The 16,501-nt window shown below is 23.3% G+C and overlaps 1 protein-coding gene across 1 annotated transcript; it reads left to right on the top strand.

Moving 5' to 3' along the window:
- The first annotated feature begins 2,467 nt into the window (after positions 1-2,467).
- Positions 2,468-3,292, top strand: LOC129005905 (uncharacterized). The gene has a single exon (XM_054434946.1). It carries the CDS (start codon positions 2,468-2,470, stop codon positions 3,290-3,292), a length of 825 nt encoding a protein of 274 aa, XP_054290921.1.
- Positions 3,293-16,501: the final 13,209 nt, after the last annotated feature.

Raw genomic sequence — 16,501 nt, 5'->3', positions numbered from 1 at the left:
TTAACATGTTGCATTTTAACATGATAAAATGTTTCATTTTAACATGTTGCATTTTAACATGATAAAATGTTACATTTTAACATGTTGCATTTTAACATGATAAAATGTTACATTTTAACATGTTGCATTTTAACATGATAAAATGTTACATTTTAACATGTTTCATTTTAACATGATAAAATGTTACATTTAAAAATGTTACATTTTTACATGTTTCATTTAAACATGATAAAATGTTACATTTTAACATTTTTCATTTTAACATCATAAAATGTTACATTTTAACATGCTACATTTTAATATGTTACATTTAAACATGTTGTATTTTAACATGATAAAATGTTACATTTTAACTTGTTGCATTTTAACATGATAAAATGTTACATTTTAACATGTTGCATTTTAACATAATAAAATGTTACATTTTACATGTTTCATTTTAACATGATGAAATGTAACATTTTAACATGTTTCATTTTAAAATGTTACATTTTAATATGTTACATTTTAACATGTTGCATTTTAACATGATAAAATGTTACATTTTAACATGTTTCATTTTAACATGATAAAATGTTACATTTTAACATGTTTCATTTTAACATCATAAAATGTTACATTTTAACATGATAAAATGTTACATTTTAACATGTTGCATTTTAACATGATAAAATGTTACATTTTAACATGTTGCATTTTAACATGATAAAATGTTACATTTTAACATGTAGCATTTTAACATGATAAAATGTTACATTTTAACATGTTTCATTTTAACATGATAAAATGTTACATTTAAAAATGTTACATTTTTACATGTTTCATTTAAACATGATAAAATGTTACATTTTAACATTTTTCATTTTAACATCATAAAATGTTACATTTTAACATGCTACATTTTAATATGTTACATTTAAACATGTTGTATTTTAACATGATAAAATGTTACATTTTAACATGTTGCATTTTAACATGATAAAATGTTACATTTTAACATGTTGCATTTTAACATGATAAAATGTTACATTTTAACATGTTTCATTTTAACATGATAAAATGTTACATTTTAATATGTTTCATTTTAACATGATAAAATGTTACATTTTAACATGTTTCATTTTAACATGATAAAATGTTACATTTTAACATGTTTCATTTTAACATGATAAAATGTTACATTTTAACATGTTTCATTTTAACATGATAAAATGTTACATTTTAACATGATTCATTTTAACATGATAAAATGTTACATTTTAACATGTTTCATTTTAACATGATAAAATGTTACATTTTAACTTGTTTCATTTTAACATGATAAAATGTTACATTTTTACATGTTTCATTTTAACATGATAAAATGTTACATTTTAACATGTTTCATTTTAACATTATAAAATCTTACATTTTAACATGATTCATTTTAACATGATAAAATCTTACATTTTAACATGTTTCATTTTAACATGATAAAATGTTACATTTTAACTTGTTTCATTTTAACATGATAAAATGTTAAATTTTTACATGTTTCATTTAAAAATGTTACATTAAAAAATGTTACATTTTAACATGTTACATTTTAATATGTTACATTTTAACATGTTGCATTTTAACATGATAAAATGTTACATTTTAACATGTTTCATTTTAATATGATAAAACGTTACATTTTAATATGTTTCATTTTAACATGATAAAATGTTACATTTTAACATGTTTCATTTTAACATGATAAAATGTTACATTTTAACATGTTTCATTTTAACATGATAAAATGTTACATTTTAACATGTTTCATTTTAACATGATAAAATGTTACATTTTAACGTTTCATTTAACATGATAAAATGTTACATTTTAACATGTTTCATTTTAACATGTTACATTTTAACATGTTGCATTTTAACATGATAAAATGTTACATTTTAACATGTTGCATTTTAACATGATAAAATGTTACATTTTAACATGTTACAATTTAATATGTTACATTTTAACATGTTGCATTTTAACATGATAAAATGTTACATTTTAACATGTTGCATTTTAACATGATAAAATGTTACATTTTAACATGTTTCATTTTAACATGATAAAATGTTACATTTAAACATGTTTCATTTTAAACATGTTTAAATGTAGCAGTTCAGCAGCTAACATGTTGCAGATGCAACATGTCTTATCTGAGCAGTCAGCGCTCAGATAAGACGCATCGTTCTGTGACAGTGCTCCGATCTTGATAACGATTCTAATATTCGCGTTTAAACGCGTGCCAGTAGTAGTGAGTTTCCTAGACATTTTGCGGGATTTTAATTTCGCTTTTCTATTTTTTATTGATATTTCAGCTATTTTTCACTTTAAGATGTCAAGCTGTGGTTTTTGTGTAAAAACGATAACATCGAAACAGTTAAAGGTGTGCTGCAGTGACTGTAAACGCGAGTTTCACGCCGCTTGCATGAAAATGGCCAAGGCCGACGTCGAGTGCATCACCGCTGATGGCATTCCCTGGAGGTGTCAACCCTGCGGAGAAACACGCCGGAAGAGCATGAGATTTGAAGCTGAGGCTGAAGAGGGTAAGCTCACCTTACATGATCTAATGACAAAAATTACTGAGATAGCTGACAACCAGAAAACTCAAGAGGTAAATTTTAATAAATCATATGAGGCGCTGAATGAAAAATTGGAGGAGAATATCAAAATTAACATGGAACAAAGGACAACGATTGAAAACAGCTTAAGGTTAATTAATGAACTTATTCAGGAAAACAAAAGTTTGAATAAAAAAGTACTAGAATTAGAGCAAAAAGTCGAAGACATGGAACAGTATTCGCGGGCGAACACACTTGAAATCCATGGAATCCCTTATCAGAAAGGTGAAGATGTCATTGGAGTTGTTAAGGAGGTGGGAAAGGCTCTAGATCTAAATATCGCAGATACAATGATCGATGCATGCCATCGTTTGGGAAAGGACTTGGGGCCTAACAATAAACCACCCGGAATTATTGTCAAGTTCGTCAGACGATCTGACAAAGAAGAAATGCTTCGTAAACGGCGGATAAAGAACACACTATCTACGAGACACCTAAACCTTGCGATGGACCAGCCAGTCTACATCAATGAGGCGCTGTCACCTGCCAGACGGAGGCTGTTCGCGGCGGCGAGGCAGGTCAAGCGGGACAAACACTACAAGTACCTGTGGGTGAGGGGAGGCAAGATCTTCCTGCGAAAAGAAGAGTCGGCGGCTGTGATTCACGTTAGGTGTCAGGCTGACTTGGATAAGCTGTAAGTCGAACTAGATTTTTGTTTCTGATAGTAAAATGAAATTTTTTTTATATGTGATAAATAATTGCAACTTCTATAAAATTTGAATTTGTCACGGAAATAATTTTTCCAATTAGTTTTATTCCTGAAAGTTTGTATTTTTATATATGTTATAATATGAAACAAAATAATATACAGCAGATAGAATAAGTAACTAGACGTAACTACGTTTTTTTCATTTAAATATGTTTTCTTTATATTAAAATGTAACAGATGACTGAAATGTTTTCAATATTACATCAAAATATTAGAAGTTTAAGGAGAAATTTTGATTTATTTTTGACTGACCTAACTGTTAATAATTTAATGCCAGATCTGATAATATTAACTGAAATTTGGATTTACTCTGATGAAATAGACCTTTATAAAATTCCAAACTATGATTTGTTTATAAAATGCAATGATGAATATAGATCAGGTGGAGTTGCAGTATATACTAAAAAGTTAATGTTTAATGTAAACTATATTGATTTGGAATGCAGCTCAGCTGATGTAGTATTTTTATCCTTTAACTTCTCAGATATGACTTTTCATTTAATTGCAATATACAGATTATTAAATGAAACAATAGATACTTTTGTAAATGAATTTAAACAAATATTCAATAAGCATAAGGTTTTACAAAAAAGTAAAAATTTATTTTGGGTCGGAGATTTAAATATTAATATAATTGAAGAGAATACAACTTTCTCCATTGACAGTTATATCTCATTAATGGCTGTTAATGGTTTGGAGTGTCTTATAAGGGAGCCGACAAGAGTTACGGATATTTCTGCAACTTGTATTGACCACTGCTATGTGCGGGTATCAAGTAAAAACATGATATCTGTGTATGCGTCGGTTATTCATGCCGGCCACACAGACCATGCCATGTGCCGAGTGGACGTGCAGGTGGTGAATGGTGGGAGGGGGGGAGGTGGACTAGCCGTGTCCTCTCCGTCCACCACGAGATACCGCACGGACTTTGGTCTGCTCAGACAGTGTCTGGGTAGAGAGGACTGGGCTAATGTATACAGTCAAACTGATGTGTCGGCAGCTTTTGACTCATTTCTAAATATTTTTCTAAATTATGAATCTGGATGCAAAGTAGTAGTAAATAGTAACAGAAATAATAAATTAAAGTTTCTAAAACCTTGGATGAGTCAGTACATTTGTTTAAAAATCAAGAGAAGAAATAATATTTTTAGCCAAGTCCGAAAGCATCCAAATAATGAGAGGTTGAGGAACTATTACAACATGTATAGAAATAATTTACAAAAGGAAATAAAGGCCCTGAAAGACAATTACTATAAGCAAAGATTTCAAAATTGTCAGGGTAATTCAAAAGCAACTTGGAGGGTTTTAAATGAGCTAACGGGTCAATCAAAGAGCCAAGAAAATAATTTACAATTAGAAATAGGTAGTATTACTGTTGAGGACCCAAAAGTTGTATCGAATGAATTTAATGATTTTTTTATAGGTTTGGTTGAAAATCTGAAATTAAATAATTCTGTACCTGATTATTTCCTCTCACTGGAGTATAATCAATTTTTTCCTTGCAAAAGTGAAGTTAAATCTTTTTTTATAGATGAAGTAAGACGTGATGAACTTGTGTCTGTAATTAATAGCTTGAAAAACAACAAAAGTCCAGGAATAGATGGTGTTAGTGCAAATTTAATAAAAGAGGTTTCAGAACAGATTTTGGATGTTCTTTTATTTTTAATTAATTTTAGTTTCCAAGGTGGTGTTTTTCCCACCAAACTGAAGACTGCAGTTGTGATACCTATTTTCAAAAGTGGATCAAAATTGCAGTGTAATAATTATCGTCCAATATCTTTGTTGTCATGTTTCTCTAAGATTTTTGAGAAGCTAATGAAGAAAAAGCTTTTACATTTTCTCAGTTATACTAATTTTTTTAGTATTCATCAATTTGGCTTCAGATCAAATCTAAATACAAAACATGCTCTTTTAAATTTTCTACAAAATATTTATGATGGACTGAATAAGGGTGAATGTGTGAGTGGTTTATTTTTAGATATCAAGAAAGCTTTTGATACGGTTGATCATGAAATTTTATTAAATAAATTGTACAAATGTGGGATAAGGGGTATTGCTCAAAATTGGTTCAGAAGCTACTTAATGGATCGGCAACAATGTGTAAAAATTAATTCAGTTATGAGTGAAATGGGAGTAGTGAGAAGTGGTGTTCCCCAAGGTTCAGTCCTTGGGGCAATTTTGTTCATAATTTACATAAATGATTTATGTAATGCAAAATTTTATGGAAGATTAACATCTTTCGCGGACGACACAGCTCTTTGCTACACAGGACACAATTGGAATGCAATAGAATTGGCAATGACCAAAGATCTCAGGGCACTGCAGTGGTGGTTCTCCACCAACCACATGCTGCTCAGTGCTGAAAAAACCAAATTCATAAATTTCAATCTCAGGAAAGAAATTGTTTTTTCAAATGAAATCATTTATCATTCTGCTGATTGTATCAGTAAGCAAAATGTGTGTACTGATAAATGTGAGATTGTCAGACAAACAAACAATATAAAATATCTGGGGATCCTTTTGGATAGTGAAGTTAATTGGAAAGTACACATAACTAATTTGAAAAATAAAATCAATAGTATTTTGAGGTATTTTTATTTTCTTAAGGATATGACCAGTGAACAAGTGTTACGTATTCTGTATTTTTCTTTGGTTCAGAGCAGAATTGAATATGGAATAATCTTTTGGGGGAATGCGTATCACACTCACTTAAATCCAATCATCATTCAGCAAAAACATTTAGTAAGATTAATTTCACGTAAAGGCAAATTTGAATCATCTCTTCCACTATTTATCAATAAAAGAATTCTTCCATTAAAGTATCTTTTTGTTTATAAAGTTTTAAAGATGTTTTACAGTAAAAGTGGAAATATGATTCCTAATGACAATACCTATCGAAATAAACTTAGGAATGCGGAAAAGTTTTTACTACCACGACCAAACAATACATTCTTTACCAAATCATACAGTTTTTTAGCACCGAAAATGTTTAATCTCCTACCTAATAACATAAAGAATGTAAATAGAGGCAACCTTTTTGCCGCTAAATTGAAAAAATGGTTGTTAAGTTTAGAGGAAATTGACTATTTATTTTTGATTATAAAATAGGTTCAATGTAGATAAGCTTATCAATGTAGATACAGAGATAAGGGCGCACTTTGGCAAGCTCTGCCACTCAGGGACTAAGCATTGCATGCTATGGGCTATGAAGGCACTTGTGTCCGAGCCGCCTGGTGGCAGAGTGCGGTGCGCGGTTTGATATTTTCAAACCTTAGTTTTTTTAGTTACATTATTATGTTTTATCATTTATAGTATTACGTTTTTATTATGGCACCTTATTATGTATAGAGATCTCAATTTTTTAATTTACAATTCTGATTATTTTGTCTGATCGCTGTCTTTCATTTATTTTTTTGGTTATTTTATAATGAAGGAACCCCCAAACAGGCTTTGCCTCGGGGGCCCTACATTTTCTCCCAATAAATTGCACAAAAAAGAGAATTAAATTAAAACCATGTAGGTATAATTCTTAAGTTTTTTTATTATATTAATATTGTTGTGAATAAGCCAGTGTTTTTTCTTCTTAGTCAGTCTGACACGTGGGACATTTAGTTTTAATAGAATATTATATCAATTTCTTTTTATTGTGTTGTGCGTTGTAATTTTGATCATTGTAATTCTTGTATTACTGGGAGAAAATAAATATTCTTATTCTTATTCTTATTTTAACATGATAAAATGTTACATTTTAACATGTTTCATTTTAACATGATAAAATGTTACATTTTAACGTTTCATTTAACATGATAAAATGTTTTATTTTAACATGTTTCATTTTAACATGTTACATTTTAACATGTTGCATTTTTACATGATAAAATGTTACATTTTAACATGTTGCATTTTAACATGATAAAATGTTACATTTTAACATGTTTCATTTTAACATGATAAAATGTTACATTTTAACATGTTGCATTTTAACATGATAAAATGTTACATTTTAACATGTTTCATTTTAACATGATAAAATGTTACATTTTAACATGTTTTATTTTAACATGATAAAATGTTACATTTTAACATGTTGCATTTTAACATGATAAAATGTTACATTATAACATGTTTCATTTTAATATGTTACATTTTAACATGTTGCATTTTTTCATGATAAAATGTTACATTTTAACATGTTTCATTTTTACATGATAAAATGTTACATTTTAACATGTTGCATTTTAACATGATAAAATGTTACATTTTAACATGTTGCATTTTAACATGATAAAATGTTACATTTTAACATGTTGCATTTTAACATGATAAAATGTTACATTATAACATGTTTAATTTTAACATGATAAAATGTTACATTTTAACATGTTTCATTTAAAAATGTTACATTTTAAAATGTTACATTTTAAAATGTTACATTTTAACATGTTACATTTTTATATGTTACATTTTAACATGTTGCATTTTAACATGATAAAATGTTACACTTTAACATGTTGCATTTTAACATGATAAAATGTTACATTTTAACATAATTCATTTTAACATGATAAAATGTTACATTTTAATATGTTTCATTTTAACATGATAAAATGTTACATTTTAACATGTTTCATTTTAACATGATAAAATGTTACATTTTAACATGTTTCATTTTAACATGATAAAATGTTACATTTTAACATGTTTCATTTTAACATGATAAAATGTTACATTTTAACTTGTTTCATTTTAACATGATAAAATGTTACATTTTTACATGTTTCATTTTAACATGATAAAATGTTACATTTTAACATGTTTCATTTTAACATTATAAAATCTTACATTTTAACATGATTCATTTTAACATGATAAAATCTTACATTTTAACATGTTTCATTTTAACATGATAAAATGTTACATTTTAACTTGTTTCATTTTAACATGATAAAATGTTACATTTTTACATGTTTCATTTAAAAATGTTACATTAAAAAATGTTACATTTTAACATGTTACATTTTAATATGTTACATTTTAACATGTTGCATTTTAACATGATAAAATGTTACATTTTAACATGTTGCATTTTAACATGATAAAATGTTACATTTTAACATGTTTCATTTTAACATGATAAAACGTTACATTTTAATATGTTTCATTTTAACATGATAAAATGTTACATTTTAACATGTTTCATTTTAACATGATAAAATGTTACATTTTAACATGTTTCATTTTAACATGCTAAAATGTTACATTTTAACATGTTTCATTTTAACATGTTTCATTTTAACATGATAAAATGTTACATTTTAACGTTTCATTTAACATGATAAAATGTTACATTTTAACATGTTTCATTTTAACATGTTACATTTTAACATGTTACAATTTAATATGTTACATTTTAACATGTTGCATTTTAACATGATAAAATGTTACATTTTAACATGTTGCATTTTAACATGATAAAATGTTACATTTTAACATGTTTCATTTTAACATGATAAAATGTTACATTTAAACATGTTTCATTTTAACATGATAAAATGTTACATTTTAACATGTTTCATTTTAACATGATAAAATGTTACATTTTACCGTTTCATTTAACATGATAAAATGTTACATTTTAACATGTTTCATTTTAACATGTTACATTTTAACATGTTGCATTTTTACATGATAAAATGTTACATTTTAACATGTTGCATTTTAACATGATAAAATGTTACATTTTAACATGTTTCATTTTAACATGATAAAATGTTACATTTTAACATGTTGCATTTTAACATGATAAAATGTTACATTTTAACATGTTTCATTTTAACATGTTTCATTTTAACATGATAAAATGTTACATTTTAACATGTTTTATTTTAACATGATAAAATGTTACATTTTAACATGTTGCATTTTAACATGATAAAATGTTACATTATAACATGTTTCATTTTAACATGATAAAATGTTACATTTTAACATGTTTCATTTAAAAATGTTACATTAAAAAATGTTACATTTTAACATGTTACATTTTAATATGTTACATTTTAACATGTTGCATTTTAACATGATAAAATGTTACATTTAAACATGTTGCATTTTAACATGATAAAATGTTACATTTTAACATGTTTCATTTTTACATGATAAAATGTTACATTTTAACATGTTGCATTTTAACATGATAAAATGTTACATTTTAACATGTTGCATTTTAACATGATAAAATGTTACATTTTAACATGTTGCATTTTAACATGATAAAATGTTACATTATAACATGTTTCATTTTAACATGATAAAATGTTACATTTTAACATGTTTCATTTAAAAATGTTACATTTTAAAATGTTACATTTTAAAATGTTACATTTTAACATGTTACATTTTTATATGTTACATTTTAACATGTTGCATTTTAACATGATAAAATGTTACACTTTAACATGCTGCATTTTAACATGATAAAATGTTACATTTTAACATGTTGCATTTTAACATGATAAAATGTTACATTTTAACATGTTTCATTTTAACATGATAAAATGTTACATTTTAACATGTTTCATTTTAACATGATAAAATGTTACATTTTAACATGTTTCGTTTAAAAATGTTACATTTTAAAATGTTACATTTTAACATGTTACATTTTAATATGTTACATTTTAACATGTTGAATTTTAACATTGTAAAATGTTACATTTTAACATGTTGCATTTTAACATGATAAAATGTTACATTTTAACATATTGCGATTTAACATTATAAAATGTTACATTTTAACATGTTGCATTTTAACATGATAAAATGTTACATTTTAACATGTTGCATTTTAACATGATAAAATGTTACATTTTAACATGTTGCATTTTAACATGATAAAATGTTAAATTTTAACATGTTTCATTTTAACATGATAAAATGTTACATTTTAACATGTTGCATTTTAACATGATAAAATGTTACATTTTAACATGTTTCATTTTAACATGATAAAATGTTACATTTTAACATGTTTCGTTTAAAAATGTTACATTTTAAAATGTTACATTTTAACATGTTACATTTTAATATGTTACATTTTAACATGATAATATGTTACATTTTAACATGTTTCATTTTAACATGATAAAATGTTACATTTTAACATGTTTCATTTTAACATGATAAAATGTTACATTTTAACATGTTTCATTTTAACATGATAAAATGTTACATTTTAACATGTTTCATTTTAACATTATAAAATCTTACATTTTAACATGATTCATTTTAACATGATAAAATCTTACATTTTAACGTGTTTCATTTTAACATGATAAAATGTTACATTTTAACTTGTTTCATTTTAACATGATAAAATGTTACAGTTTTACATGTTTCATTTAAAAATGTTACATTAAAAATGTTACATTTTAACATGTTACATTTTAATATGTTACATTTTAACATGTTGCATTTTAACATGATAAAATGTTACATTTTAACATGTTGCATTTTAACATGATAAAATGTTACATTTTAACATGTTTCATTTTAACATGATAAAATGTTACATTTTAATATGTTTCATTTTAACATGATAAAATGTTACATTTTAACATGTTTCATTTTAACATGATAAAATGTTACATTTTAACATGTTTCATTTTAACATGATAAAATGTTACATTTTAACATGTTTCATTTTAACATGATAAAATGTTACATTTTTACATGTTTCATTTTAACATGATAAAATCTTACATTTTAACATGATTCATTTTAACATGATAAAATGTTACATTTTAACATGTTTCATTTTAACATGATAAAATGTTACATTTTAACTTGTTTCATTTTAACATGATAAAATGTTACATTTTTACATGTTTCATTTTAACATGATAAAATGTTACATTTTAACATGTTTCATTTTAACATTATAAAATCTTACATTTTAACATGATTCATTTTAACATGATAAAATCTTACATTTTAACATGTTTCATTTTAACATGATAAAATGTTACATTTTAACTTGTTTCATTTTAACATGATAAAATGTTACATTTTTACATGTTTCATTTAAAAATGTTACATTAAAAAATGTTACATTTTAACATGTTACATTTTAATATGTTACATTTTAACATGTTGCATTTTAACATGATAAAATGTTACATTTTAACATGTTGCATTTTAACATGATAAAATGTTACATTTTAACATGTTTCATTTTAACATGATAAAACGTTACATTTTAATATGTTTCATTTTAACATGATAAAATGTTACATTTTAACATGTTTCATTTTAACATGATAAAATGTTACATTTTAACATGTTTCATTTTTACATGATAAAATGTTACATTTTAACATGTTGCATTTTAACATGATAAAATGTTACATTTTAACATGTTTCATTTAAAAATGTTACATTTTAAAATGTTACATTTTAAAATGTTACATTTTAACATGTTACATTTTTATATGTTACATTTTAACATGTTGCATTTTAACATGATAAAATGTTACACTTTAACATGCTGCATTTTAACATGATAAAATGTTACATTTTAACATGTTGCATTTTAACATGATAAAATGTTACATTTTAACATGTTTCATTTTAACATGATAAAATGTTACATTTTAACATGTTTCGTTTAAAAATGTTACATTTTAAAATGTTACATTTTAACATGTTACATTTTAATATGTTACATTTTAACATGTTGAATTTTAACATTGTAAAATGTTACATTTTAACATGTTGCATTTTAACATGATAAAATGTTACATTTTAATATATTGCGATTTAACATTATAAAATGTTACATTTTAACATGTTGCATTTTAACATGATAAAATGTTACATTTTAACATGTTGCATTTTAACATGATAAAATGTTACATTTTAACATGTTGCATTTTAACATGATTAAATGTTAAATTTTAACATGTTTCATTTTAACATGATAAAATGTTACATTTTAACATGTTGCATTTTAACATGATAAAATGTTACATTTTAACATGTTTCATTTTAACATGATAAAATGTTACATTTTAACATGTTTCGTTTAAAAATGTTACATTTTAAAATGTTACATTTTAACATGTTACATTTTAATATGTTACATTTTAACATGATAATATGTTACATTTTAACATGTTTCATTTTAACATGATAAAATGTTACATTTTAACATGTTTCATTTTAACATTTTAACATGTTTCATTTTAACATGATAAAATGTTACATTTTAACATGTTTCATTTTAACATGATAAAATGTTACATTTTAACATGTTTCATTTTAACATTATAAAATCTTACATTTTAACATGATTCATTTTAACATGATAAAATCTTACATTTTAACGTGTTTCATTTTAACATGATAAAATGTTACATTTTAACTTGTTTCATTTTAACATGATAAAATGTTACATTTTTACATGTTTCATTTAAAAATGTTACATTAAAAATGTTACATTTTAACATGTTACATTTTAATATGTTACATTTTAACATGTTGCATTTTAACATGATAAAATGTTACATTTTAACATGTTGCATTTTAACATGATAAAATGTTACATTTTAACATGTTTCATTTTAACATGATAAAATGTTACATTTTAATATGTTTCATTTTAACATGATAAAATGTTACATTTTTACATGTTTCATTTTAACATGATAAAATCTTACATTTTAACATGATTCATTTTAACATGATAAAATGTTACATTTTAACATGTTTCATTTTAACATGATAAAATGTTACATTTTAACTTGTTTCATTTTAACATGATAAAATGTTACATTTTTACATGTTTCATTTTAACATGATAAAATGTTACATTTTAACATGTTTCATTTTAACATTATAAAATCTTACATTTTAACATGATTCATTTTAACATGATAAAATCTTACATTTTAACATGTTTCATTTTAACATGATAAAATGTTACATTTTAACTTGTTTCATTTTAACATGATAAAATGTTACATTTTTACATGTTTCATTTAAAAATGTTACATTAAAAAATGTTACATTTTAACATGTTACATTTTAATATGTTACATTTTAACATGTTGCATTTTAACATGATAAAATGTTACATTTTAACATGTTGCATTTTAACATGATAAAATGTTACATTTTAACATGTTTCATTTTAACATGATAAAACGTTACATTTTAATATGTTTCATTTTAACATGATAAAATGTTACATTTTAACATGTTGCATTTTAACATGATAAAATGTTACATTTTAACATGTTGCATTTTAACATGATAAAATGTTACATTTTAACATGTTGCATTTTAACATAATAAAATGTTACATTATAACATGTTTCATTTTAACATGATAAAATGTTACATTTTAACATGTTTCATTTAAAAATGTTACATTTTAAAATGTTACATTTTAAAATGTTACATTTTAACATGTTACATTTTTATATGTTACATTTTAACATGTTGCATTTTAACATGATAAAATGTTACACTTTAACATGCTGCATTTTAACATGATAAAATGTTACATTTTAACATGTTGCATTTTAACATGATAAAATGTTACATTTTAACATGTTTCATTTTAACATGATAAAATGTTACATTTTAACATGTTTCGTTTAAAAATGTTACATTTTAAAATGTTACATTTTAACATGTTACATTTTAATATGTTACATTTTAACATGTTGAATTTTAACATTGTAAAATGTTACATTTTAACATGTTGCATTTTAACATGATAAAATGTTACATTTTAACATATTGCGATTTAACATTATAAAATGTTACATTTTAACATGTTGCATTTTAACATGATAAAATGTTACATTTTAACATGTTGCATTTTAACATGATAAAATGTTACATTTTAACATGTTGCATTTTAACATGATAAAATGTTAAATTTTAACATGTTTCATTTTAACATGATAAAATGTTACATTTTAACATGTTGCATTTTAACATGATAAAATGTTACATTTTAACATGTTTCATTTTAACATGATAAAATGTTAAATTTTAACATGTTTCATTTTAACATGATAAAATGTTACATTTTAACATGTTGCATTTTAACATGATAAAATGTTAAATTTTAACATGTTTCATTTTAACATGATAAAATGTTACATTTTAACATGTTGCATTTTAACATGATAAAATGTTACATTTTAACATGTTTCATTTTAACATGATAAAATGTTACATTTTAACATGTTTCATTTTAACATTATAAAATCTTACATTTTAACATGATTCATTTTAACATGATAAAATGTTACATTTTAACATGTTGCATTTTAACATGATAAAATGTTACATTTTAACATGTTTCATTTTAACATGATAAAATGTTACATTTTAACATGTTTCGTTTAAAAATGTTACATTTTAAAATGTTACATTTTAACATGTTACATTTTAATATGTTACATTTTAACATGTTGAATTTTAACATTGTAAAATGTTACATTTTAACATGTTGCATTTTAACATGATAAAATGTTACATTTTAACATATTGCGATTTAACATTATAAAATGTTACATTTTAACATGTTGCATTTTAACATGATAAAATGTTACATTTTAACATGTTGCATTTTAACATGATAAAATGTTACATTTTAACATGTTGCATTTTAACATGATTAAATGTTAAATTTTAACATGTTTCATTTTAACATGATAAAATGTTACATTTTAACATGTTGCATTTTAACATGATAAAATGTTACATTTTAACATGTTTCATTTTAACATGATAAAATGTTACATTTTAACATGTTTCGTTTAAAAATGTTACATTTTAAAATGTTACATTTTAACATGTTACATTTTAATATGTTACATTTTAACATGATAATATGTTACATTTTAACATGTTTCATTTTAACATGATAAAATGTTACATTTTAACATGTTTCATTTTAACATGATAAAATGTTACATTTTAACATGTTTCATTTTAACATGATAAAATGTTACATTTTAACATGTTTCATTTTAACATTATAAAATCTTACATTTTAACATGATTCATTTTAACATGATAAAATCTTACATTTTAACGTGTTTCATTTTAACATGATAAAATGTTACATTTTAACTTGTTTCATTTTAACATGATAAAATGTTACATTTTTACATGTTTCATTTAAAAATGTTACATTAAAAATGTTACATTTTAACATGTTACATTTTAATATGTTACATTTTAACATGTTGCATTTTAACATGATAAAATGTTACATTTTAACATGTTGCATTTTAACATGATAAAATGTTACATTTTAACATGTTTCATTTTAACATGATAAAATGTTACATTTTAATATGTTTCATTTTAACATGATAAAATGTTACATTTTAACATGTTTCATTTTAACATGATAAAATGTTACATTTTAACATGTTTCATTTTAACATGATAAAATGTTACATTTTAACATGTTTCATTTTAACATGATAAAATGTTACATTTTTACATGTTTCATTTTAACATGATAAAATCTTACATTTTAACATGATTCATTTTAACATGATAAAATGTTACATTTTAACATGTTTCATTTTAACATGATAAAATGTTACATTTTAACTTGTTTCATTTTAACATGATAAAATGTTACATTTTTACATGTTTCATTTTAACATGATAAAATGTTACATTTTAACATGTTTCATTTTAACATTATAAAATCTTACATTTTAACATGATTCATTAACATGATAAAATCTTACATTTTAACATGTTTTATTTTAACATGATAAAATGTTACATTTTAACTTGTTTCATTTTAACATGATAAAATGTTACATTTTTACATGTTTCATTTAAAAATGTTACATTAAAAAATGTTACATTTTAACATGTTACATTTTAATATGTTACATTTTAACATGTTGCATTTTAACATGATAAAATGTTACATTTTAACATGTTGCATTTTAACATGATAAAATGTTACATTTTAACATGTTTCATTTTAACATGATAAAACGTTACATTTTAATATGTTTCATTTTAACATGATAAAATGTTACATTTTAACATGTTTCATTTTAACATGATAAAATGTTACATTTTAACATGT

This window comes from Macrosteles quadrilineatus, unplaced genomic scaffold (genome assembly GCF_028750875.1).
Source record: "Macrosteles quadrilineatus isolate MER2022 unplaced genomic scaffold, UCM_ALF_1.0 Scaffold_43__1_contigs__length_1020713, whole genome shotgun sequence".
Lineage (NCBI taxonomy): Eukaryota > Metazoa > Arthropoda > Insecta > Hemiptera > Cicadellidae > Macrosteles > Macrosteles quadrilineatus.
This window is presented reverse-complemented; position numbering and strand designations above follow the sequence as displayed.

Coding starts and splice junctions, on each gene's coding strand:
- LOC129005905 (XM_054434946.1), top strand. CDS start 2,468: ATGGCCAAGGCCGACGTCGAGTGCATCACCGCTGATGGCATTCCCTGG.